Genomic DNA, 25,289 nt, shown 5'->3' with positions numbered 1-25,289 from the left:
AATCTCCTCCCTAGCTTCCCAGAGAATCCTAGGATAAATCCCATCCAGCCCAGGAGTCTTATATATTTTCACACTCCAGAATTGCTAACACTTCCTTATGAACCTTAATCCTGTATGTGGATCACTGTGTGCAGAACCTTCAAACAGCTGTGTGGCTGCCAAACTTAGAAGGAACACCAGCAGTAATGATAATAGTGATTCAATAGTTCAATAGTTCAATAATAATTCAATAGTTTAATAGATTCTGCAGGAATGTCCTACCTTGGCAGTTACGTCCATTGGATGCAAGTGTGTAACCAGCCACTGGACAAGCACACTGGAAGCTGCCAGGAGTATTGACACAGCGATAGGAGCAAATGTTGCCTCCAGCAGGTAGTGCACATTCATCAATGTCTACAACCAGATGAAAAGAAATACATAGTTTGAAATAGTCAATTGACACAGAATGTCACAAGTGATATAAAAGAGGAGCTGGTAATAAGTCTATTGAGATATGTCAAAAGGACTGAGCCAATTGGTTTAGAGACACTCTGAATTAGTGTGAACAGAATTTAGTCTGTTTTCTTTTTATTCTTTGCATTTTTCAGCCCTCTTCTGAATAGGTGAATTTAAACTACTAAAGTGTGATTGCTTGGATATCATCCATCCTCTAGTAGCTTTGCTGAGTGACCTAGGCTTTCAGTATTAGAATATGGCTGAGCAATGGGAGCAATATATCTGGTTAATCAAAATCAAATTTTTCAATGGAAGCAAAACCATCTGGCCCATCAATTGCATCCTCCAACATTTTTACTCCTAGTCCAGTATTCAACAACATTTTGAACTGCCCAGATATTCAATTCCACAACCAATTCTGGTTGATTATTTCAAACTTTAATCTTAACTTTTCAAGCAAAGATGTTTTTTCATGATCTGTTTTCAATTTACTTGTGCAAACTTTACAAATGTAAGTTTATGTTCTACTGCACTTGCTTTATGTACATCAATGGGGTAGTCATGGGTTTTTCTCTCCATAGTGAAAAGTTTAACAGAAAACATTATATAATGACTCACTCTGAACTTAGCTGCTTTACCTCCTCTCCAACCCAGGGATGCTGAGTCCAGTTATGACACTGAACACTCAGCTGAGATCGGATCACTCACCTCAGGAAGGGACAATACCAGGAAACTATATAGTTCAGCTTCATGCCATACAGTAGAGTTAACAATTGGTCCTTCCAGACTATTCAGGAGAGAACTTCCATTACAATTTTATTGCAGCTGCTATACTGCAGCGTAAGAGGAAAATTGAGTTTGTATGATTTCATAGTCAAGTGTTTGAGAGCTCTAGTACAAAATAGATGGAGACAGGTTCTGGACCTCTTTGTTCAAATCAAGTAATTGGCTTAATCTGGTAGATGTAGAGTGAGAATTCTGATTTGTTTGAAGTCAGACTTTGAGAGAGTGAATGTAAGATGACTGTCTTTGTTTTGGCTGGCAATAACAACAACCATTGTGTACAGTCAAAGACAAATGTAATAAGAGCAAATGTGTTACAAGGTTCCCTGGAGAGTGAGCATCAGGAGAGGTCAATCATCTCCAAATACAGGCTCCAACAAATGCTGATTGGTTCAGAGAGTAATACAAAAGAAAATACATCTTGTGATGTGATACTAAGCTATACTACAGAGTTTAAGCTTCAATCTAATGCTGTATCTTACCTGGCCTCTTATAATTGACCTGAATATTACTGAGCAATGAGAAACCAGTACTTACCTGTGACTTTCTCTATAGTTGAATATCGTGTCACATACTTATAGTATGGTATTGAAGGATTAATCATGGAATCCCTACATGGGAGAAAGAGGTCAATTGGCCCATTTCGTTCACACCGACCCTCCAAAGGGCATCCTATCCAGGCCCATCCCCCCCACCCTCTCCACTTTAACCCCATAACCCACAATTACCGTGGCTAACCCACATAGTTAGTACACTACAGACAATTTAGCATGGCCAATCCATCTAACCTGCACATCTTTGGACTGTGGAAGGAAACTGGAGCACCTGGAGGAAACCCATGCAGACACAGAGAGAATATGCAAACTCCACACAAACAGTTTGGGCCAAAGGGCCTGTCTCTATGCTGTAGGACTCTATGACTCTATCTCAAGAAGGACGTATAGATAGGCCCTGGAGCATGTTCAGAAGAGGTTCACGTGAATGGTCCCACGAATGAAAAGCTTAACATATGAGGAACGTTTGAGGACTCTGGGTCTATACTCGATGGAGTTTCACAGGATCAGGGAGGATCTAATTGAAACTTACAGAATACTGAATGGCCTGGACAGAGTGGATGTTGGGAACATGTTTTCGTTGTTAGGATAGACTAGGATCCGAGGACACAGCTTTAGAGTAAAGGGAAGACCTTTTAGAAAGGAGATAAGGAGAAATTTCTTCAGCCAGAGAGTGGTGAATCTATGGAATTCATTGCCACAGAAGACTGTGGAGACCAGGCATTGAGTATGTTTAAGACTGAGATAGATAGGTTCTTGATTGTCAAGGAGATCAAAGGTTACAGGGAGAAAGCAGGAGAATGGCGTTGAGAAACTTATCATGATTGAATGGTGGAGTAGACTCGATGGGTTAAATGGCCTAATTTCTGCTCTGATGCCTTATGGTCTTATGGCTCCTGTGAAATATGTGGATAATTTTACTTCTTTGCCACCTTCCACAACAAGGGACAACTCTCCCCAAAAGAGACAGCTGATACTTTATCAACATGTAATTCTTATATTCAAGAGTACAGGAAGTGTACGTCAACTGCCTCCCCGAAATGAGCAGCATGAGTGGTAGAAAAAACTGCAGAAAATGCTGGTGAAACTCAGCAGGTCTGGCAGCATCTGTAGAGAGCAAAACAGAATTAACCTTTTGAGTCTAATATGAGTCTAATATGACGCTTGTTAAGAACCGTTTGGACATCTTTCGTTCCTCTACCAAGGACATGCACTGACAGCAACTGCAATCACAGCATGATGAGGAAATACCACTTTGTAATGAAAACTGGACCACTACAGGGAAGCAAGAAGCTGACCTTCTAATAGTTCAATCACGAATGAAAAAAATGAAGTTTCAAACATCTCACAAAGTCAACATAACATCAACAATGTCTTAGGTTGCAGAGCTAGAAAATGACCTTCAATTATGCATGCAAGTGGTCTCATTATATAGATTCATGGACTTGACAGAAGCCAACTGTATACGATACATTTTTGTATCGTGCACAGAGAACAACACCATGAACCTGATACAGTAGAGACTTGAAAATAGCATACTGCACAGGGTAACCTGGAGATGAGGGGTATAACAAATATCTAAGGATATTAGTAGAACAGTGCTGTACACCAATTTGGCACGTTGTCATTTAACATTTGAGATTTAAAATAGGATCCATTTTACGCTGACTTTCTACTGGCTATAATCATCTTGAACGATAATACCTATGGATCTTTGTGAATGTTTCTACGTGATGAACCAGGCTAATTAGTGAAGTTCAGACAGTATTATCATCGTCTACCTTACCTTCACATGTTATGCCATCTGCATCACTGAGCTGGTAACCACGGCGGCAGTAACACTGGTATGAGCCATAGACATTCGCACATTCCTGACTGCAGGGATTGTGCTCACATTCATTTACATCTAAAAGCACAAAACAAAGGATTAAAAAGAGCATTAGGTTTATTTTCATCTCTTGTCAGAAATATGGAGCAAGTTAAATGTCACAAAAAACTCCCACAAGGTTGGCATGGCTTCTATGTGTGTACATCTCGTGTCAGTGATAGTACCTATGTGCCTTAAACTGGATCTGTGTATGTGTCCATCCATTAACCAGGACAGCAATTGGTGAGGAATAAGAGTAAGACAGCCCTTCTTTTGCAAGAGAAATGTCAACTTGTTCTGGTGACAAAGAGATACCGTCTAGGAAATGCCAGAATAGGAAATGATTAATGTAGTCATAACCTTACTGGACTAACCACAGCAGCTGTTGGAATTTGAATTCATAAATGTGAAATAAGAAGAAGTAATGATGATCACAAAGCTATCATAACAAAAAGGTGGCTCACTAATGCTTTTCAAACAAATCCTTTCTCATTCTCACCTAAATGACACTGCAATGTCTCTCTGAGAGCTACTCAGTTGTATCAAATTGCTACAGAAATAAAATACTGTGGGTTTACCTACACCACATGACCTGTAGTGGTTCAAGCAGATAGCTCAAACCTTATCAAGGGCAAATAGGAATGGGTAATAAACAATGGCCTTGCCAGTAATGCTCAGACTCCCATGAATGGAGAAAAGAAAATGTCCTTGTTATTGAAAAGTGGCATTTGGAATTGTAGATTCCCACTATAATGAAAATTGTGATCCATATGATGCTTAGTTCTTAGTATGATAAAATGATTTTGGAAGTATCTGAAATCTTAGTTTATATTGCTAAAGGTAAGAAGCAATTTTTGGATCACATGAGGTGCTGTTAAATAAGAAAATGTTTTATGTTTAATGATCAGCTGGTAAGTTATTAAGCAGTAGAATACCTTCACAGTTTCTTGCATCAGCTGAGAGTTTAAAGCCTTTGCTGCAGCTGCAGTAGTAGGAGCCTGGAGTGTTCTCACAATTGTGGGCACAGAGGCGTCCAGGATAACGCCTGCATTCATTTTCATCTGAGAAATAGAAGTACAAAATTTAGGAAGAAGGGAACAATAGCTCCATGAAACTGAAATGAACAGCAACTGTTTATAAAATCTTCCCATAATCATGGAGGTAAATCACAAGAAAGCTATACTGAAATTATTATTTGAGAAACAAATACAGTTAAAGAAGCAAATACAGTTGAAGAAGCCCCACTGCCTGCTGACATTAACACCATTAGTTAGCAAGCTGCTATCTCACAAGCAACTCCACCAGTGTCTCAGTAATCATTCCAGGAGAGGCAGGCTCACAGTTTGGGGACGGAACCATTTCTTGATGAAAGCTCATTGGGGACCAAGAATTGGGGTAATGCAGCTTTCAAAATTAACTTACAAGATTCATCACCTTGGACAGCACCGAAACAAGATCTCGATCATAGCTGTACTGGAATCAGTATTCAACATTGTGACCATCTTAAGCCACACAAGCTTAAAGGGAAACTGTATTATTGAAAAAGGCTTTTAAAAACATTTCATTTGATTTGTTTATGAATATAAATGATGCAAACATTTCAAGGTCTCCTGTAACCAAGAAAAAGATTGCCTGAACAGAAAGAGAAAACCTACTTGGATGGGCAATGTAACATTGTTACATAAGATATAACAGGGCAATGATTCTTCCAAATACTCTTTTCCTTATCCTTTCCATTTCATTATGTTCTTTCCAACTCCTCTCTAAGAAACTTCACCCCAGTCAAATGTATCATCAATAAGAACCACATTGGTGCACATAAGTATGGGTAAATGCTTTAGCTGTGACTTGCACCCTATCAATCCTGCAGGTTCACGTTGCAATCACGTTGGTACACTGGAGTATGAATTGAACATCACCAATGTGGAGAAATATTTAAAGGTGGAGTACCTCAGAAAAATTATTTTGGCAAAAGATTTTCTCTTTGTGACCTCTGAGTCAGATGGTTGTGAGCTTACATTCCAATGCAGTACTGAAGGAGTAGGCTATCAGGAGCTGTCTTTGGATGAGGCGGTAAACTCATGCCCTGTTGCCGCTCTCAACAATGTCTCATTGCACCGCTCAAAATCGATCAGGAGAGCTCTCCCCAGTGTCCTTGGCAACATTCATCCCTCAGTAAACCTCAACATAAACATTATCTTCTTGTTGTCACAGTCCTCTTTATGGTATCTCACTATGCACATTTCATACATTTCAAAAATAATTACACAGCATAAAAGAACTTCATTGTCCCCCAAAGCACCTTGAAATGTCCATACATCTTGAAAGGTGCCATATAAATATAAGCTTTTCTTTCTATGTTGATATAATGTGCCAAGGATATCATGGTTTTTAATTTAATTCAAAACATCATTAAGCATGATTGAACACAACATCTGGTATGTACAAACTTTCTTTCATAAATATGGGAACCCCTTAAAAATTAGTTAGGTATATTCCCTAATAAATTTGACCTTTGAACACATTCTAACATGTCCATATGACCATTCCTTTGTAGACTATCCATCCCCTTCTGTTTCTGCCTTGCATTCCCTGCATTGAATGCTTTTAAAGCTAAGATAGATAACTTTTTGAACAGTAAAGGAATGAAGGGTTATGGTGAGAGGGCAGGTAGATGGAGCTGAGGCCACAAAATGATTGGCCATGATCTTATTGAGGTAAAAACAATGACTGTAGATGCTGAAAACCAAATACTGGATTAGTGGTGCTGGAAGAGCACAGCAGTTCAGGCAGCATCCAACGAGCAGTGAAATCAAATTTCGCTGCTCGTTGGATGCTGCCTGAACTGCTGTGCTCTTCCAGCACCACTAATCCATGATCTTATTGATGTGGTTCTGTTCGCCGAGCTGGGAATTTGTGTTGCAGACGTTTCGTCCCCTGTCTAAGTGACATCCTCAGTGCTTGGGAGCCTCCTGTGAAGCGCTTCTGTGAGCTTTCCTCCGGCAAATCTTCTCACAAACTTTGATGATTTTATTGAATACTGGAGTGGGCTCGAAGAGTCAGATGGCCTACTCCTGCTCCTGGTTCTTATGTTCTTATATTCAATCACTATCTTAGATCCACCCACTGCCACATTATGGTTTGATTACAGAAATGGTCTCATCAGGTTTTATTCATCCTCTAAAATTCAACCCTGCAACAAATGATTATTCATGAGTCTAGTATTAATGACAACCAGGTCAAGTAACAATGACACTTAAGCATGTCTTCAATCTCAACTTGTGGTTTTAAATTATAACTCAGAATAGAAGGTGAACTCCCAGACAAATTGTATTTCATTTGTAACGTTTTAGAATAATAGCCTTTGCTGGCTATGTATCCATTCCACTTACCAACACATGTTCTGGAAATGCTGTTGAAATAATATCCAACCTTGCAATCACAGTGAAAACTGCCAGGAGAATTGATGCAGGAATGGCCTTCACCACAAGGATTTTGTAATCCTACACATTCATCAATGTCTGCAAGATAAAGAAAAATAGCTTGAAATTACACAAGATCAATTAAAAGTTAGGATTTGTGAGGTATTTTTGACATACAACTGTAGTAGCAAAAATGTGCACTTTTTGTTTTTTGTTTTTCATGCTCCCTGCACAGAATTTTCATTGTTGGGAACAGGGTTAAGTGTTCAGCATTATCTCAATAAGTTTTCATGGTCACTGCCACTACTCCTCTTCCTGCAGTCTACTGTGCTCTCCCATGTGGTTCTGCATTCTCACCATACACTTTGGGTTTACACCCCATTGGCTGTTCTCATCTTACCTCTGCAGATACCACTGGTTCCACGCTGGCCCCAGTCATGACCTCCCTCCGCCTTTAGTCATCCCTCTGATGACCCAACAGGTCCCTGGAATCCTCTTGAAAGATCAGCAGAAGGATTCCATAGGACTACTTTTGCCCTAGACCTCAGACCCACTTCAATGAGCAACCCCTAATCATGAATATAATCACTGCTACATTTGCACTGAAGATTGAACAGTCCCTGGACTGCACTGGGATAGATCCACTGACTGAGAGTGCTCCAAGCAGATGACTGACCATATGAAGCCCTTGGATTATGTCTGTGACTGAAAGCACCCTGCCTTGAATGGACTGAAAACTTGCCCCTACCAGTTTCCAACATGGTGATTTGATTGAATACACATGCAGGCAGTTGGCATATGCTTGTGAATGTTAGATTGATGCCTCGGTGTACCATGCAGCAAGATGGCCCCTACTCCCAGGAAAGATCCTGACATGCATGAGAAGCAGCTAGTCTGAGCTAAAGAGCAGTTCAATGCAATAATAGTGACAGCCTTTGGTTCTGGCTGAATTGCCAACATGTTGACAGACATGGCATGGCAAGGCATAGATGCTGTGAGCACGCAGATGGGTGCTAAGTAAGCACTTCTGAAGAGAGCAGGCAAACAATCTCTGAGATGCAGTCTGGTCAAATCCTTGAACTGGATGCCTGTTTTTATTATGCAAAGTATCCTTTCAGAATTGTGCCTGCAGTGCAAGTCTGTACTTCCTAAATGGCCCTACAAGCTTTTTGGAGAGGTACCATAATGATTATGATGCCAGTATTAGTGGGTGGCTGTCAATTTTCATGAATCATGCTGTGAAATGCAGTTTGATTGAATGCAATGTGGAAGTCATTTGGAGCAAGCGGCCAGCTGAACCAACCAGGTATCTGCTCCAATTTCCAAGTCAGGTTTTCTTGACATCTAGCTTGGTTGTACAGTTTGATATGATTGAAGGCTGAACATTAATAAAGTAAGTTCGTCCGTTAACAAGGCATTTAACTAGAATAATCTCCCTTATCGGGTAAAATTTTGATGCCAAGTGAGAAACTTGCCATGCCTCTTGTCAAAAGTATTAAAGGTGAAGTGAAATGGTCCTAACATTGAGGTTGGCCTCACTGGACTTATTGCCTAATTCTACCACACATCTCACCATAGCCGAATCACTCAGACTCTTATAGGTTTCCATACTGTCTCCTTTGCACAAAGGAATCAGGGCAAATCATGATCACTGTTCCCTTTTAACAGGGGGAATCAGGATCACTATAATGTTTACACTGGGGCGCCAGAATCACCAATCCCCTTACACGAGAAGAGCTAATTCTTTATGCAAAACTATTGGAGAACATGATGAAGTCTTGCTTTAAATTTTGTCGACAGAATCTTGAGGCCCCTCCATGGTGAATCTCGTATACCAGTCAGGATGGTTGTGTGTCGAGACCTCAGTACATTTCTGCTTCCACCCTGATTAGGATCTAAGTCCATGATGGGAAGGCCACTTAAGGGCCTGATTCAGGCACTTCTAAATATTAATCTAGTAGTGGGCATGGGGTCTTCCATGCACCAGAGCAAAGCAATAGAAGAATTAGGATCAGGAGTAAGCCTTCCAGCTCTTTGATCCTGCTCTGCCATTCACTAAGAACGTGGCTGATCTGATAGTCACCTCAATTGCACTTCCCTGTCCTTCTATCGTAACCCTTGACTCCACTGTCAATCAAAAACCTACTAGCTTGAAAATGTCGAATAAACCAAGCTCAAGTGTTCTCTGGGGAAGGGGATTTCACAGTCTAATTGCACTCTGAGAGAAAATGCTCCTATTTATCTCAGTCTTAAATTGGAGACCACTAATCTCTAAACTGTGTATGTTACTCCATAAGGAGATACTTGCTCTCACCATCCACCCTGTCAACTTTACTCAGAATCTTACGTATTTCTGAAAGATTGTTCCTAAACTCCAATGTGTAAAGACATAGCCTTTCCTCATAAGATAACCCCTTCAGCCCAGGAACCAGAGCAGTGAAACTTCTTTAACCTGTATCATTTTTTTGAAAGAAGGAGACCAAAACCGTGCAGAGTACTCCAGATGATGTCTCACTGAGTATACAACTGCAGCAACACTTTCTGATTTTTGTGATTGATATGATGGACATTGTTTCTAAGACTCTGAAGAGGACCAAATGTCAGGTCTCACTCCTTCAAATTCCTAAACCGCTGTGCTCACAAGTCCATCTGACATTATCAGAGTGAATAGTGCTTAAGGCACTCCAAAGTATTAACTTTTTCAAACCCATTTGTAACACAAGTCACTTAACTAAATAGCTGTAAGTTCTAAGGGGATTGCAGAGGCATGTAAAGACTCTTGAAATACCAGGAATTTGTAAACAAGGGATGGATGTGTGGGAATCCTACCTTAAGACTAAGAATTCAAAATATCTCAATATAAATGATTTTATTTTGCTTTGTGGAACCCTTGATTCCTCAATATGAACATGTAACCAGTTTGAATTTTTGACGTTGAGAAAAAAATGTAGCTAAGAACAGTCAGTGTCCAAGAACTTTCAAGAAAGAAAACACCTCTCTAGAAATTTAAGGAAAAGCAGAAACGGGAGAAATATCTTAAACAACTAGTGATTTGCTGTGAAATAATTGAGCACACCTTCAGAACAGAGGCTAGGAATCTTCTCTTTTATCCAAAATGTGCAGTTGTGTGAAATGTAGCTCATAAGAAAATACCATCTATTCAACTGCAGAAGCTTTTGCAGCTGCTGGATCTGATTCAAGTATTAACCTCTTCACTTCAGCAAAAAGGAATTCAAGCAAAAAACAGTGGTGGTATACCACAAAGGCAATAGTTTTCTCTCATGCAAGCATTCTTTTATCTTATCATACTTCTTTTAATTTTGGTATCTGTCATGTTTTTGTTAATAACTTTGTCTCTTTATCCTTTTGAAATATTTAGTACTTTTAATGAAAATAACACCTAACCTGTTTAATCAAAAGCTGAACTGCATGTCTGCTTTAACTTGAATCATTATTATGTAATAGGGGGAACATGAGCTATATTCATCTGCAGTAATGGAAATACCTAGTGGTCATGATAAGTTCCTTTAACAGAAAATGTCGTATCGTATTTCACATGCGGAAATAGACAGGAAGTGGATGTTGATTCAGCTACGTAAAAACAACTAAAAAAGTTAAGGTTGGCACAAAATCGAAAGTAGAGAAATAATTCAGTGAAAAATGGTAATCCTGAAGATTGGAGAAAACTAGCAAAGGACAGCGAAAAGAAAATGAGGGCAAAATTGAAGCATAAAAGAAATCTACAACAATATATAAGAACACACAACAAAAGCTTATATAAGTTTGTTAATCTTGAGCGGATGCAGAAAAGATTTACAGGGATGTTGCTGGGATCGGAAGATTGAATAAGCTGCAAAAGTTTTCCCTGGAGCATCAGAGGCTGAGGGGTGACCTTATAGAGGTTACTAAATTCATGAGGGGCATAGATAAAGTGATTAGCCAAGTCTTATCCCCAGGGTGGGGACGTCCAAAACTAGAAAGCATAAGTTTAAGGTGAGAGGGGAAAAATTTAAAAAGGTTCTGAGAGGTAACTTTTTCACGCAGGGAGTGGTGCATGTATGGAACAAGCTGCCAGAGGAAGTGGTGGAGGCTGGTACAATTACAACATTTAAAAGCATCTGGATGGGTATATGAATAGGAAGGGTTGTGAGGGAAAAGGGCAGGCAGATGAAACTAGGTCCGATTGGGATGTCTAGGAGAAAGTGAAGATTGCAGATGCTGGAGATCAGAGTCGAGAGTGTGGTGCTGGAAAAGCACAGCATCCGATGAGCAGGAGAATCGACATTTCAGGCATAAGCCCTTCATCAGGAATTAGATGTCTGATCGGCGTGGATGTATGGATTGTAAGATCTACTGCGTGCTATATGGCTCTATATAAATGGTAACTGAATACTGAAAGTGAGCATAGGTCTCTTAGAGAATGAGACTGAAAACCTAATAATGGAAATTAAGGAAATGCCAAACTTTGAACTGGTGTTTTGTTATGCTAAAAGAAACATAAAACATTTCAATGATAGCATGATAAATCTTTATTTTGTTTTAACAATTTGCGCTGACAGAGCCAGCAATCTGGGGAACATTGTAGCATTCAGAAGACAGACAATTGCAAGGAGGTTGTTACATTTGAATCCTATTGGTACTTGCTATATTTGACTGTTTTAAAATATTAGTCATATTCAATACTGCCAAGGAACAATGGCAGGGCTCATTGCAAGGTTTTCAATAAGTCATTCAAATTAGTCCTAGATCCACTGAAGAACAGTTCAAGGGTCCCATTTGGTTAGTGTTAGAGAAGGGCAGAGATAGAAGCAAATTGCATAGAGAAAGAAACTCTTAAATTGTACTGCTGAAAAGACAAATGAACTGCACCAAATATTAGATTACTTACAGTGTGGAAACAGGCCCTTTGGCCCAACAAGTCCACACCGCCCCGCCAAAGCGCAACCCACCCATACCCCTACCCCTTACCTAACACTACGGGCAATTTAGCATGGCCAATTCACCTGACCTGCACATCTTTGGACTGTGGGAGGAAACCGGAGCACCCGGAGGAAACCCACGCAGACACGGGGAGAACGTGCAAACTCCACACAGTCAGTTGCCTGAGGCGGGAATTGAACCCGGGTCTCTGGCGCTGTGAGGCAGCAGTGCTAACCACTGTGCCACCGTGCCGCCCACTATGTGTAGTTAGGGACTCATTGAGAAGTCAAGAGCAGGTGGATCGCTTTGTGCTGTTTGAGGTTATGAAGAAGTTCTCGGAGTTAGTAGATTGTTAAGTTTTAGAGTCAGAGCTCTGCAAAAGTCCTGGGAGCTATGGAGCCTTAGAAGGAGTCACATGCCATGAATAGTTCAATACAGCAGTATATGGAATTTGAAAATAAAAGCAATATTTGCTTTGTGCAACCATGCCAGATAAAGCTCAGAAAATAAACTCGGCATGGTATTAAATTGGAGAAGCTAGTCATCTGTGAAAAGGTGGAGTTATGCCTATAAATAGGTGTTTGATTTGCAGGTGCCAAAAATCCAAAGGAGTATAATCCCAGGAAAAGAAGGTAAACCACTAGAGTATGCACAGCCATTGAGGTGACCCATGATAGAATAGCTTTTGAGGATATTTCAAGGCCACGTTAAAAGTGAAGAACCATAAACTGTTGTAAAGTTTTATTGAGACTTGATGACCCATAGTGTCACTGGCATCTGGGGGAAATTGCAGAGGAATCTGTACTATATGTTTTGATAGCATTTGCTGTGTTCTAGTATGTGTTTGCCAATTGTCATTAGTTACACATAACTCGTTTTAATTTTGAGATGTTAGAATAATAAGTCATATCTTTGCACAATGTAAACCTTTTTGGCATATTTGCTGGAATACACTTTATTCATAATAAACTTGTTGTCCTTCGTTGACTAAAGAAACCTAGCTGACTTGTTCCTAATACTAAACTGAATACATTTTTTAATTGTTAACATCACCATTTGGTTAAATATAATATTTGATGTGAGCAGTTGAGGAGTGAGACTCTAAAGGATTTGGTACCTCTCCAATTTTGGTTGCAAGTTATTAGTTATTTCTTTTTTATCTAGTTAAAACAAGTTGAGAGCTGTTGGTGCCAATACAGACCAGTTAGGAGCAGTTCATATTTCCAACTAGTTTCAATTAATTTGGAATTGAGGGATAGTTTTGATTTCCTCATTTAAGGAGGGATATAGTCGCATTGGATGCAACTCAGAGAAGGTTTATTAGGGCTGCTTCCTGGAAGAAAGGATGTGTCTTATGATGTAAGATTGAGCAGGTTCAGCTCATCAGACTTTAGAAGAATGAGGAATGATCTAACTTAAATGTTCAAGATTTCAAGGAGACTTGACAGGATATTTCCTTCATATGGGAATCTAGATTTGGGGATACAGTTTCAAAATAAGAGGTCTCCCATCTAAATAGGGTTGAAAAAGAATTTCTTGTCTCATAGGGTTTTTTATCTTCGAAACATGCTTCCACTGAGAGCAATGAAGACTGTGTCACTGAAGATATTCAAGGTTACATTAGACAGAATTTTGGTCTACAAGAGAGTTGAGGGTTATGATTAGATTAGATTAGATTACTTACAGTGTGGAAACAGGCCCTTCAGCCCAACAAGTCCACACCGACCCGCCGAAGCGCAACCCACCCAGACCCATTCCCCTGCATTAACTCCTGCCCCTAAAACTACGGGCAATTTAACATGGCCAATTCACCTAACCTGCACATTTTTGGACTTTGGGAGGAAACCGGAACACCCGGAGGAAACCCACGCAGACACGGGGAGAATGTGCAAACTCCACACAGTTAGTCGCCTGAGGTGGGAATTGAACTCGGGTTTCTGGCGCTGTGAGGCAGTAGTGCTAACCACTGTGCCACTGTGCTGCCCACTGTGCCACCGTGCCGCCCACAGTGGCACAGTTATGAGGGGCAAGCAGGAAAGTGAAATTGAGACCGCAATGGGATCAGCCCTGATCTTATCGAATGATTTGATATGACAGACTTGTTGGATACAAAGTGGCTAGAAGTTCTGTCACTCTTGCTGAGGTGAAATTACAGGGTACATTCAGGTACAGTTAGAGGGTTAGAGAGAGAAAGTCATGTGGTGACCACTTTTGAAATGTAAAGAATAAAATTACTCCAATTTTCAATTTCCGCTTTACTTACTTCAACCCCTGTTCCTTTGCCACAGTCTCAAGGTGTAGCTTGAAGTAATATTCTGAAAACTAACCTTTATGTATTACTAAATTATCATAAACCTCGATGTTTCTATTCAAAGATGACATCTTTTTTCTCGCCTCTCCTCATTCTTCAGTCTTCCTGACAGTATGGATTCGCTTTATAGTTCTTAATGATATGTTACATTTATTAATACATCAGTGACTGTTGAAGTTAGAAAATGGCAACTCACCCCCACAGTGTGATCCATCCGCAGAGAGGCGATAACCTCGACCACAGTTAACAACGTTGCGCTTACAGCTGTACGAGCCAATGCTGTTGATACAGGTGTAGCCAACCTGGCAAGGCAGCACAGTGTTGGTACACTCATTGATGTCTGGAAAATGGAAATAAATCAGTTTACCATGGTAGTCAGCAGCATCTGCGTTCATTGACATTCACATTGGGAACAGGTAGAAGATGGTGCTTAATTTTGACAGCATCTTCTTTCACTAAAATACAAAAAAAATCTGACAGATTTTTTATTTCACCTTCACATTTACTGTCCAGAAAATGAACATAATTTCTAGTTTGCAAACTAGAATTGTTCTCAGCAAAAAGCAGCAAATTAGGGAAAGAAGTACGCTGCCAAACAAATTGCTTATATCTTTAAGTTGATGTGATCCACATTTACTTTAAAACAAAACATATTACTATTAAGAAAAATCATAGGTCTCAAGCAATCTTCAGTGATATTCAAAACCAAGTCAGAAAGGCACTATTTATAATACTTAAGATCAGGAATGTGCCAACAAGCTATCAAACAGCAGTAGGAGTATCTACAATTATACCTAAGATTCTCCATTGGTTGAGTTGACATTTCTTGATAAGCATTGATTGGAGATCAGTCATCAAGCTCACTGCAACTTACATTTCCTTGCTCTACTTGCAGATTATTTCACAGCATTTGGAAAGACAGAGTTTGATTAGCAGTAGTCAGCATGGCTTTGTGCATAGGAGACCATGCCTCACAAATTGTTAAAGTTCTTTACTGGCGGCACGGTGGTTAGCACTGCTGCCTCACAGCACCTGGGTCCCAGGTTCGATTCCAGCCTCGGGTGACTGCCTATGTGGAACTTGCACGTTCTCCCCATGTCTGCGTGTTTCCTCTGGGTGCTCCGGTTTCCTCCCACAGTCCAAAGATGTGCAGGTTAGGTGAATTGGCCATGCTAAATTGCCATAGTGTTAGGTGCATTAGTCAGAGGGAAATGCTACACTATAACCATAGTGTTAGGTGCATTAGTCAGAGGGAAATGGGTTTGGGTGGGTTACTCTTCGGAGGGTCGGTGTGGACTTGTTTGCTAAAGGGCCTGTTCCCACACTGTGGGGAATCTAATCTAAAGTAACCAGGAAGGTTGACGAAGGCAGGGCAGTGGACATAGTCTATATGGATTTCAGTAAGGTCTTTGATAAGGTTTCACATGATAGGCTGCTCTGGAAGGTTAGATCACATGGAATTCAAGGTGAGCTGGCAAATTGGATACACAATTCACTTGATGATAGGAAGCAGAGCGTAATAGTGGAAGGATGCTTGTTGGACTGGAGGCCTGTGACTAGTGGAGTGCCTCAGGGGTCGGTGCTGGGCCCATTACTGTTTGTTATCGATATCAATGACTTGGATGAAAATGTAAAAGCATGATTAGTAAGTTTCAAGATTAAAGTGGTGCTGGAAAAGCACAGCAGGTCAGACAGCATCTGAGGAGCAGGAAAAATTACAGGCAAAAGCCCTTCATCAGAAATTAGTAAGTTTGCAGATGACACTAAAATCGGCGATATGATGGACAGTGAGGAAGGTTATCAGAAATTGCAGCAGGACCTTGATTAGCTTGGATGCATAAATAGTAGGTGGAGTTTAATCCAGACAAAAGCAAGGTGACACATTTTGGAAGACCTAATACAGGAGGGAAGTATACAATAAATGGCAGAACTCTTAGCAGCATTGACATAAAGAGGAATCTAGGCGTAGAACTCCACAGTTCCCTGCAAGCGGCAACACAAGTGGATAACGTGGTCAAGAACGCATGTGGCATGCTTGCCTTGATCAGTCAGATCATAGACCATAAAAATTGGCAAGTCATGTTGCAGCTGTATGGAACTTTAGTTAGGCCACATTTGGAATATTGTGTACAATTCTGGTTGCCACACTATCAGAAGGATGTGGAAGCTTTGGAGATGGTAAAGAAACGGGGTTTACCAGGATGTTACCTGGTTTGGAGGATATTAGCTATGAGGAGACATTGGACACTAGGTTTTTTTTAACTTGGATGTTGAAGGATGAGGGGTGACCTGATAGAAATTTTAATAATTCTGAGAGGCAGGGATAGAATGAATGGTCAGAGTCTTTTTCCCAGGGTAGAAATGTCAATTGCTAGGAGACTTATTTTTAAAGGAGATACAAGGGGCAACATTTTTTTCCACAAAGGTTGATAAGTGCCTAGAATGTGTTGCCAGAGGAGGTGGTGGAGGTGGATACAATAGCAATGTTTAAGAGGCTACTTGTCAGATATATGTATAGACAGGGAATGGAGAGATACAGGTTGTGTAGAGGCAAAAGGTTTTTAGTTTAGAAAGGTTCAATGTGTCAGCACAGTGTTGGTGAGCCGAAGGGCCTGCTCAAGTGCTGTAGTGTTCTTTGTTTTTTATTCTAAAACAAAACTCTGCTCTGAACCTTGTGGTTGCTAGGGAGCAAACAAAACATTTCAAGCATGCCTGTTAAGCCTCTCTGAAAAAATGCAACATCCCCCTTACATGTGGAAATCTCTTGCCACACTGCAGAAGACGACTCCATAAAGGTCCCAACCATTCCCGTCATCAAGCCGCCAGGCCCAGGTGGAGGCCAAGCACAGACAGTGGAAGCAATCTTTAGAAACACCTCAGCAACCTTTTGAAATGCCAGCCGAGCCCTTGGGACTGGCTGTGCGGTTTCAGCATTGTACTGTTTCACCACTTCAGGACCCAGAACTTAACAGTGGAATAAAGTCACCCACCATCTCGAGAAACAGCCTATTCAGATCCTCTTGTAATAAAGACTAACACACCATTTACCTTTCTAACTGCTTCTGCAGCATAATGGTTGCTTTCATTGACCAGTGTAGAAGGACACCTGGGTCTCATTGTACAGTAACTATTTTCAATTTATCATCACTTAAATATACTCTGCAAATATGTTTTCCTATTGAAGTGGATAACCTCACACATATCCATGTAATACTGCTTCACCATGCCTTGTTTCACTCATTTAATTTGACTAAGTCGCCCTGGAGCCTCTTTATATCTTCCTCACCACTCAGAATTCCCCTTGTCTTATGTTGTCAGGAAGTACTGTAATCGACTCCCTCATCCAATCATTCATAAATATTTTGACTTCAAGCAATGATCCCTGCCATTCGTCACCACCTTCCACTCCAAAAAAAGTCTGTTTGTTCCTTAGAGAACCTCGGTTTCTGATCTGCTAACCAATTTTTAATGGATGAACCAATTCTCAATGTTTGTCTCCCTTTTCTATCTGATTGTCCAGTCTTTAGTTTCTCTTCATTTCTCTTCCGATTCTTCATTTCTATTTTGACTCCAATTCATCCAATGTCCTTCTAATATCATTCCTCTTTCTCGTTTTCTATCCCTAGACTTCATTGGTTAAGAAGATAGACTTTTAGTTTCTTTTACTCACTTGTATGATGAGGGCATTGCTGGTGGCACCAACATTTATTGCTTGTCCCTAGTCGCCATTAAGAAAGTGGTTGTGAGGTGCCTTCTTGAACCTCTGCAGTCCAGGTGCTGTAGGTAGACCTACAATATCATTTAGAGGGGATTCCAGGATTTTGACCCAGCAACAGTGATGGAGCAGCAAATGTATTTCCAAGTCAGAATAGTGAATAGCTTGGAGTGGTACCTGCAGGTGGTGATGTTCCCATGGATCTGCTCCCTTGTTCTTCTAGGTGGACGTAGTGAGAGTTTGGAAGCTGCTGTATAAGGATATTTGGCAAATTTCTGCAGAGCACCTTGTAGATGTGATATATGCTATTGAATATTGGTGGGACAGTGAGTAGATGCTATTCAAGTGGGCTACTTTGTTCTGGATGGTGTCAAGTTTCTTGAGTATTGTTAGAGTTTCACCAATCCAGGCAAGTGGAAAGAATTCCATCACATTTCTGACTTGTGACTTGTAGATGATGAACAGGTTTGGGGATTCAGGAGGTGAGTTACTCACCACAGTATTTCTAGCCTCTGCTTTTATACGGCGAGTCTAGTTGAGTTTCTGGTCAATGGTGACCCAGCCAGGATGTTGATTCTGGGAGGATTCAGCAATAATTAAGTCTTTTCACCTATACACCACACACTTGTCAACCCAAGCCCAGATATTGTCCAGATCTTGGTGCATTTAAACATGGACTGCTTCAGTATCTGAGGAGTGGTGAATGGTGTTGAATGTTGTGCAATCATCAGTGAACATCCCCACTTCAGACCTTATGATGGAAGAAGATCATTGATGAAGCAGCTGAAGAAGGTTAGGCCTTAGTAAACTGAGGAACTCCTGCAGAGATGTCTTGGAACTGAGATGACTGACTTCTAATAACCTCAGCTATCTTCCTTTGTGCCAGTTATGATTCAACCAAGAGTTTCCCCCTAATTTCCATTGACTCCAGCTTTCGGCTCTTCGACACCACACTCAGTCAAATGCAGCTTTGATGTCAAGGGCCGTCACTCTCACCTCTGGAATTCACCTGTTTTGTCCATGTTTGAACCAAAGCTGTAATGAGGTCGCGAGTTGAGTGGCCCTGGTGGAACCCAAACCAGACATCATTGAGCAAGTTATTTCTGAGCAGCTGAGGCAATGGCCAGGTGGTACAAAAAAAAATCTAGAATTAAATATCTACTGATGACCATGAAACCATTGCTGATTGTTGAAAATGCCTATCTGGCTCACTAATGTACTTCAGTGAAGGAAATCTGCCATCCTCACCTCGTGTGTGACTCCAGACGCACAGCAATGTGATCAACTCTCAACTGCCCTCTGAAATAGCTGAGCAAGCCATTCAGTTGAAAGCAAGATAAGGAACAGGCAATATATCCTGGTTAGCCAGCAAGGCCCAAGTCCTGCAAGTGAATAAAAGGAAAAGTACTGCTTGATAGCTCTGTTGATAATACCTCCCATCACTTTAATGATGATGAAGTGATGGACTGGTGATTGGCTGGGTTGAATTTGTCCTGCACTTTGTAAGCAAGACAATTTTCCACATTGGGTAGATTCAAGAATTGTAAATGTACTGGAAAAGCTTGGCTCGAGAAGCAGCGAGTTCTGAAGCACAAATCTTCAGGACTGTTGCCAGAATGGTATCAGGGCCCACAGTCTCTCCATTATCCAGTACCTCCAACCATTTCTTCATATTATGTGGAGTGAATTGAATTGGCTGAAGACCCATATCTGTGATGCTAAGGACCACTGGAGGAGGCCAAGGTGGATCATCCACTTGGAATTTCTGGTTGAAGATTGCTGCAAATACTTCAGCGTTATTTTTTGAGATGTTAGTCTCCGCCATCATTAAGGATGGGGATATTTGTAAAGCCTCCTCCTCCTCCAGTGAGTTGTTTAATTTTTCACCACCGTGACTGAATGTGACAGAGCCGTAGAGCTTAGGTCTGATCCTTTGGCTGTTGGATCACATAGCTCTGTGTGTCACTTGCTGCTTATGATGTCCTGTTTGGTAGCTTCATCAGGTTGTTACCTCATTTTTAAGTATGCCTGGTGTTGCTCCTGGCATAGCCTCCTGCACTCTCCAGTGAATCTGTGGAAGTCTTTAGTGCAAAGGGCTGTCGAGACTGGGTCATTAACTATATTCAAGGCTGAGGTAGGACTAGCATTAGCAGTAAGTTGTGCTACAAAATGCTTTTAAGCTAAAGAGTGAGGAGCAAAATCGAACAATGCAACCAACGCTATAAACATTGGACTCGGTTTCACTCAAATTTGTAAAACTCTTGCTTCCATTCATAATATACATGGACTTCTCCTTTCCCATAGTATTTTCATACAACACTACTAGCTTTAATGATTAATAGGGTGCCATGTGCCTGTGGCTGTGCCTGAAATTAAGGCTGCAAGCAAACTATTCAAAATCAGTGCTGCCAAAATGCAGGCAATCAACCATTTTCGCTTCTTTGCATCAAATGTAATATAAGGGGTCTCGTGTCCAACTGTGCACTACCTTTGCTTGCTGGTGCTGCAGGGGATCAAGGGGATTCATCAATTACAGCTGATAGATTGTTCCGGTAGGAAATCTCCATGAAAAGCTAATGCCTCCTATCTGACAGTTCTCCAGGCAATTCTGACATCTGCAGTGGCTGATGCTTATTGTCAGAAAGTGAAGCTTGGCAAAGCATGCAAGTACCCATCTGACTTTCAACATGTTTCTCTGTTGCTGAAATGTGTGGCATCTGTTTGGCTACTGGCACTGAATTAATGATTTGAATCAACACTGGCTCAGATGCTGTCTGATAGATTAGCAGTGAGCCCTTTCAGTATGCAGCACACTTCCCTTCTGTTGTTGACTCAGCAGTGGTCCTGAATTGTTCTATAACTAGTCCACATGGAGAGATTTTAAAAGCATTTTGCTCAGTTTGTTACATTCATTTAGTGAATAAGTGGTTGCCCTCCCCCACATCAATCATTCCTTTCAAGCGAGTAGACAATGTGCCAACTTTGGCCACCAGCTGTCCATTATAAGTCATACAACATCACAAACATATTAATCATCCATTCTGGATGAATGTAGATCTATACAGCTGGTTATTCAGCAGGACCCTGTCTCCAGCCCCTTAGAGAATTATCCTGCATGCTGTCCTGCAGCGCCATCTTCTGCTTCCAAATGACATTACATGGAATGCATTTGTTAGCTGCACATTCTGATAGGGACTTGTATGAATAATTTCCCATACGATCATAATGCATATTACAGTAAACTTTTTTATTAATTGGCATCTATGGGGTCAGGAGTGTGCTGGTTGATCAAATATTCTGGATGATCAAGAGGTCCAGATAATCAATGTAAAAGCACACATTAAGCAATAGAAACGTACTGCAGGAGGTATACCCATCTGCGTTATACTTTATTTACAGCATATATCACTTAAATAATAAAAAAAACCTTTGCTTGAAATAAAACTTGACAGTAGAGTCCCCTCAACAGTAGCCTTAGCTGACTACTCTGACATCGTAGAGATAGCAATAATACAGTAAGCCTCCAGTATTTGTAATTTTTGCTGTTCTCTCGTGGTTCATAAGGTGCCTGTTAAAATAAAGTTCGCTACACTTGTATATGCTGTTTCTCTTCTAGTATCATCTACTCCATGCAGGTTTTTGGACAGGATCTGTTTATAATTGTAGTGAGGTGTGTTTGCTGTACAACTAATATTTTCTTTCCAAGAGGATGATTCTTTCAGCATAACCTTCAGGATCTTTCTTGACACTTTATGCAAAAGAAATTGTTGATTCTCCCTATTTATCTCTATCTGCATGTATGGATTCAGGTTACTTTAAAATTTAAACTCTTTTGTCCTTATTTTTATGGGTAGAAATACAAAAGGATTTTTTTTCATCTCTTCATGTGATGTGGGCATCAGTGGCAAGGCCAGCATTTGTTGTGAATCTTAAATTGCTCTGGCGAAAGTGGCCATGAGCCAACATTCATGAACTACTGATGTCCACTGTATGTCATCATAGTGCTGTTAAGGAGTTCCAGGTTTATGGCCTAACATCAGCGAAGGAATGATGGTATAAATTCAAATCAGGATGATAAGTGGCTTGGAGGGGAACTTGCAGATGGTGGTATTTCCATGCATGTGCTGTTCTTGTCATTCTAGATGGTAGTGGTTGTTGGTCTGGAAGCTGTTGTCAATGGAACTGTGCTACAGTGAATCTTGTCAATAATACACATCGCTGCCACTGTTGATGAAGTGAGTGAATATTTTAATGTTGGTGAACAAGCTGTCTCATGGATGTGTTGAGCTTCTTTTGTGCTGTTGAAACTTCATTCATTTAGATATTATAATACGCTCCTGACATGTGCCTTGCACATTTAATAGACTTGGGAAAGTTACTCATTGTAGAATTCCCGGTCTTTAACCTGCCTTTATAGACAAAGCATTAAATGGCTGGCCTAGCTAACATTCTGGTTGATAGTAACCCCCAAGATGATGGTGGAGTGAAGATCAAATATGGTTAATTCCATTAAAAATCAAAAGGAGATAGTTAATTCTGTGTTGTTGGAAATCATCATTGACTGGTACTTATGTGGTATGTATATTACTTGACACTTACCAACCCAAGCCTGGATGTTGTTGAGGTCTTGTAGCATATGAATACAGATGTTTCATTAACTGAGGAGCAGTGAATGGAACTAAATACAGGGCAACCATTGACATGAATCCCCATTTCTGACTTTATGATGGACATACATTCATTGATGAAGCAGCTGAAGATGGTTGGGCTAAGGACACTACCCTGAGGAACTCCTGCAGAGATGTCCCAGGGCTGAAATAGTTGACTTTAAATAACTACAACTATCTTTCTTTGTGCCAGATATGACTCTGCCCAGTGGGGAATTTTCCCGTGAGTCTCACTGACTTTAATTTGTTGGACGAAGGTTGTAGTAAGCTCCAGAGCTGACTGGTCCTATTGGAATTTAAAATGAACATATGTGAAGAATTGTTGTGTAACAAGTCTCACTTGATAGCACTGTCGCCAACTTCTTGTATAACTAAAGCTAATGATTGAGAGTGGACTGATGAGATGATGATTAACCAGATTTGATTTGTTCTGCCTTTTGTGCACAGGATATATCTAAACAAATTTCACATTTTCAGAAAGATGCCAGTGTTGCATCTGCAGTTAACAATTTGACCAAGGAGGCAGCTGGTGCTGGAGCATAAAATGTTGTATATAGGTCTGAAAGGGTTAATATTTGATTGAGATCATAACTGAATTGAATAATTTATTGTCACTTGCATTTTACAGTGAATAATACAGTAAAGTACAGTGAAAAGCTTCAACTGCTGCCACAAACCGGCACCATTATGAACAATTTAAGAATAAAAAGAATAAAAGAAATCAATGGAAAGCGAGTCTATCTTCATTCCGCCACCTCTGCCACAGGTCCTGAGCCCTGAACCAATGACATCTGTGACTCGATGCATCTTTCACCGTTTCGCCATCCCTGGTGCCAGACCCACCAGTGTAAGAGTCGGCATTCTTGGACTCCATCTCTTTGCCGCTTGGCCCCCCGCATTGACACTGCCACAGATGCTGGATCCCATACTGAACCCACACTTGTCCCACAACCAGGAGTCCCCAGCTCCTCTGCTGCCACCACCTCGCTGATAACCAAGAGCTCCCGGCTCTGGGCCTAGCACATTGAGGCGGTGCACTGCCACCTTGTTGATAACCGGGAGTCCCTACTCCAGGCCTGCTGTAATTGCATCCAGGAGTCCCTGGCTCCCCTGCCACCTTGTTACCAGAAATTCCCACTCTGGACATAGCATGCTGCCACTGCCACCTCACTAATGCCAGGAGTCCCCGCTCTAGGCCTAGTGCAACTCGGTGTCCCAGGTTCCACTGCCAGGCCAGGCTGCCGCTCCAAGTATCCTGCTCTGGCTACCCTTCTCTGAGATGTTGCCTTGCCGGAGCAGCCATCTTGAAAAATCTGCCACCTCCGATCGCTGGTAGAGTTTTGCTGCCGTGCCACAGGCGCTGAATGCTGGGAGGACATTCTCGCTGCCGCTGCCGCCACCTCCAATTGCCGAGAGGATCTGTGTCTGCCACTACTGCCTCCAACCACCAGGAGGCTGCCTTCATTCTGCGCACTGCCTGCTTTTGCTGTTGTGCCAATGCCACCAATTAATTTGCCACAAGAAGCTTTAAAGAGAACAAAAACAAAAAAAAGGAGAGAAAGAAAAAGAGCAGAAAGATAAAGAAGAAAAAAAGAAAGAAAGCAGACAGGAGAAATGAGTCCGAAGCTCAAAAGCCCGCTGCAGCCCTGCTATTCCACTTCCATCTAGTACCATGGGGCACCATTAAGCACTACCCATTGCGAGGGATACACTCAAGGCAAGATTTTCCTAGCAGCCTTTGAAGAAATATACAATATACAACCTGCAAATTGCTGCAGAAATGCAGGATGATATGCCTTGTTTACTCAAAAAGACTTTTTGACCTGAATCTGTCGACCCTCACACATGCTTGTAAACATGAAACCTTAAGAACCTACATGCTTGGAAGATATGGATGGCAGCATGACAAGTATGCAGTACTGCTCTCCATATCTTCCAGGAGGTCTTCAAGTTCTATAGCTTTTGTTGTAGCCAGTGCCTGCAGTCAGTTTTTGTTAATACATGGAGGGCATTATAGGGAAGCTCAAGATTGATTATCCACTTGGTACTCCCATGGTAGCATTGTCATTCATACTGACTTGCTGGGATCCACCAATCATGACAGGGACATTTGGGGAGCTTCATTCTCCTGTTCATTGTTGAAGCATCCACCATAGTTCATGACGAGATATGGTAGAAATGCAGAGCTTTGATCTGATCTGTTGCTTGTTGGATTACTTGATTCTGTCTTTAGCATGCTAGTTTTGCTGTCTAGTCTGCATGTATGTCCATCTTGAAGCTTCAGCAGATTGGCACCTCATTTTAGATATGCCTGGTGCTGCTCACCTCCTGCCCTCCTTGTTGAACCAGGGATGATCTCCCAGCTTGGTGTTAGTAGTAGAGTGAGGGATTTGCTGGCATATCAGAATACAGCTTGTAGTCAAATACATCTGCCACTGCTGATGACCCATATCATCTCTTAGATGCCGGTTTTGAGCAGCTAGATTTGTTGTGAATCTATCTATTGGTAGCATTGTCATAATGTCATGTAACAAGATGAAAGATATGTTCACTGTGAGGATGGGACTTTCCATAAAAGTTGTGCAGTAGGTCAAGATATCGATGCTATCAGAGAC

At 41.1% G+C, this 25,289-nt stretch overlaps 1 protein-coding gene across 2 annotated transcripts in view; it reads right to left on the bottom strand.

Annotated features, from left to right (window-relative positions):
- The window catches only part of fbln1 (fibulin 1), a 166,622-nt gene that overhangs the window by 76,045 nt on the left and 65,288 nt on the right, over window positions 1-25,289 (bottom strand). For both annotated transcript variants that reach the window (XM_072552309.1, XM_072552310.1), the window contains exons 9-13: window positions 14,489-14,632; window positions 7,032-7,160; window positions 4,575-4,700; window positions 3,559-3,678; window positions 262-393 (exon numbers count right to left, since the gene is read on the bottom strand). In XM_072552309.1, coding sequence (XP_072408410.1) covers window positions 262-393; window positions 3,559-3,678; window positions 4,575-4,700; window positions 7,032-7,160; window positions 14,489-14,632 — 651 coding nt within the window. The remainder of the gene's footprint in view (window positions 1-261; window positions 394-3,558; window positions 3,679-4,574; window positions 4,701-7,031; window positions 7,161-14,488; window positions 14,633-25,289) is intronic.

This window comes from Chiloscyllium punctatum, chromosome 32, assembly GCF_047496795.1.
Source record: "Chiloscyllium punctatum isolate Juve2018m chromosome 32, sChiPun1.3, whole genome shotgun sequence".
Lineage (NCBI taxonomy): Eukaryota > Metazoa > Chordata > Chondrichthyes > Orectolobiformes > Hemiscylliidae > Chiloscyllium > Chiloscyllium punctatum.
The sequence above is the reverse complement of the archived record's forward strand: the minus strand, read 5'-3'. Positions and strand labels throughout refer to the sequence as shown.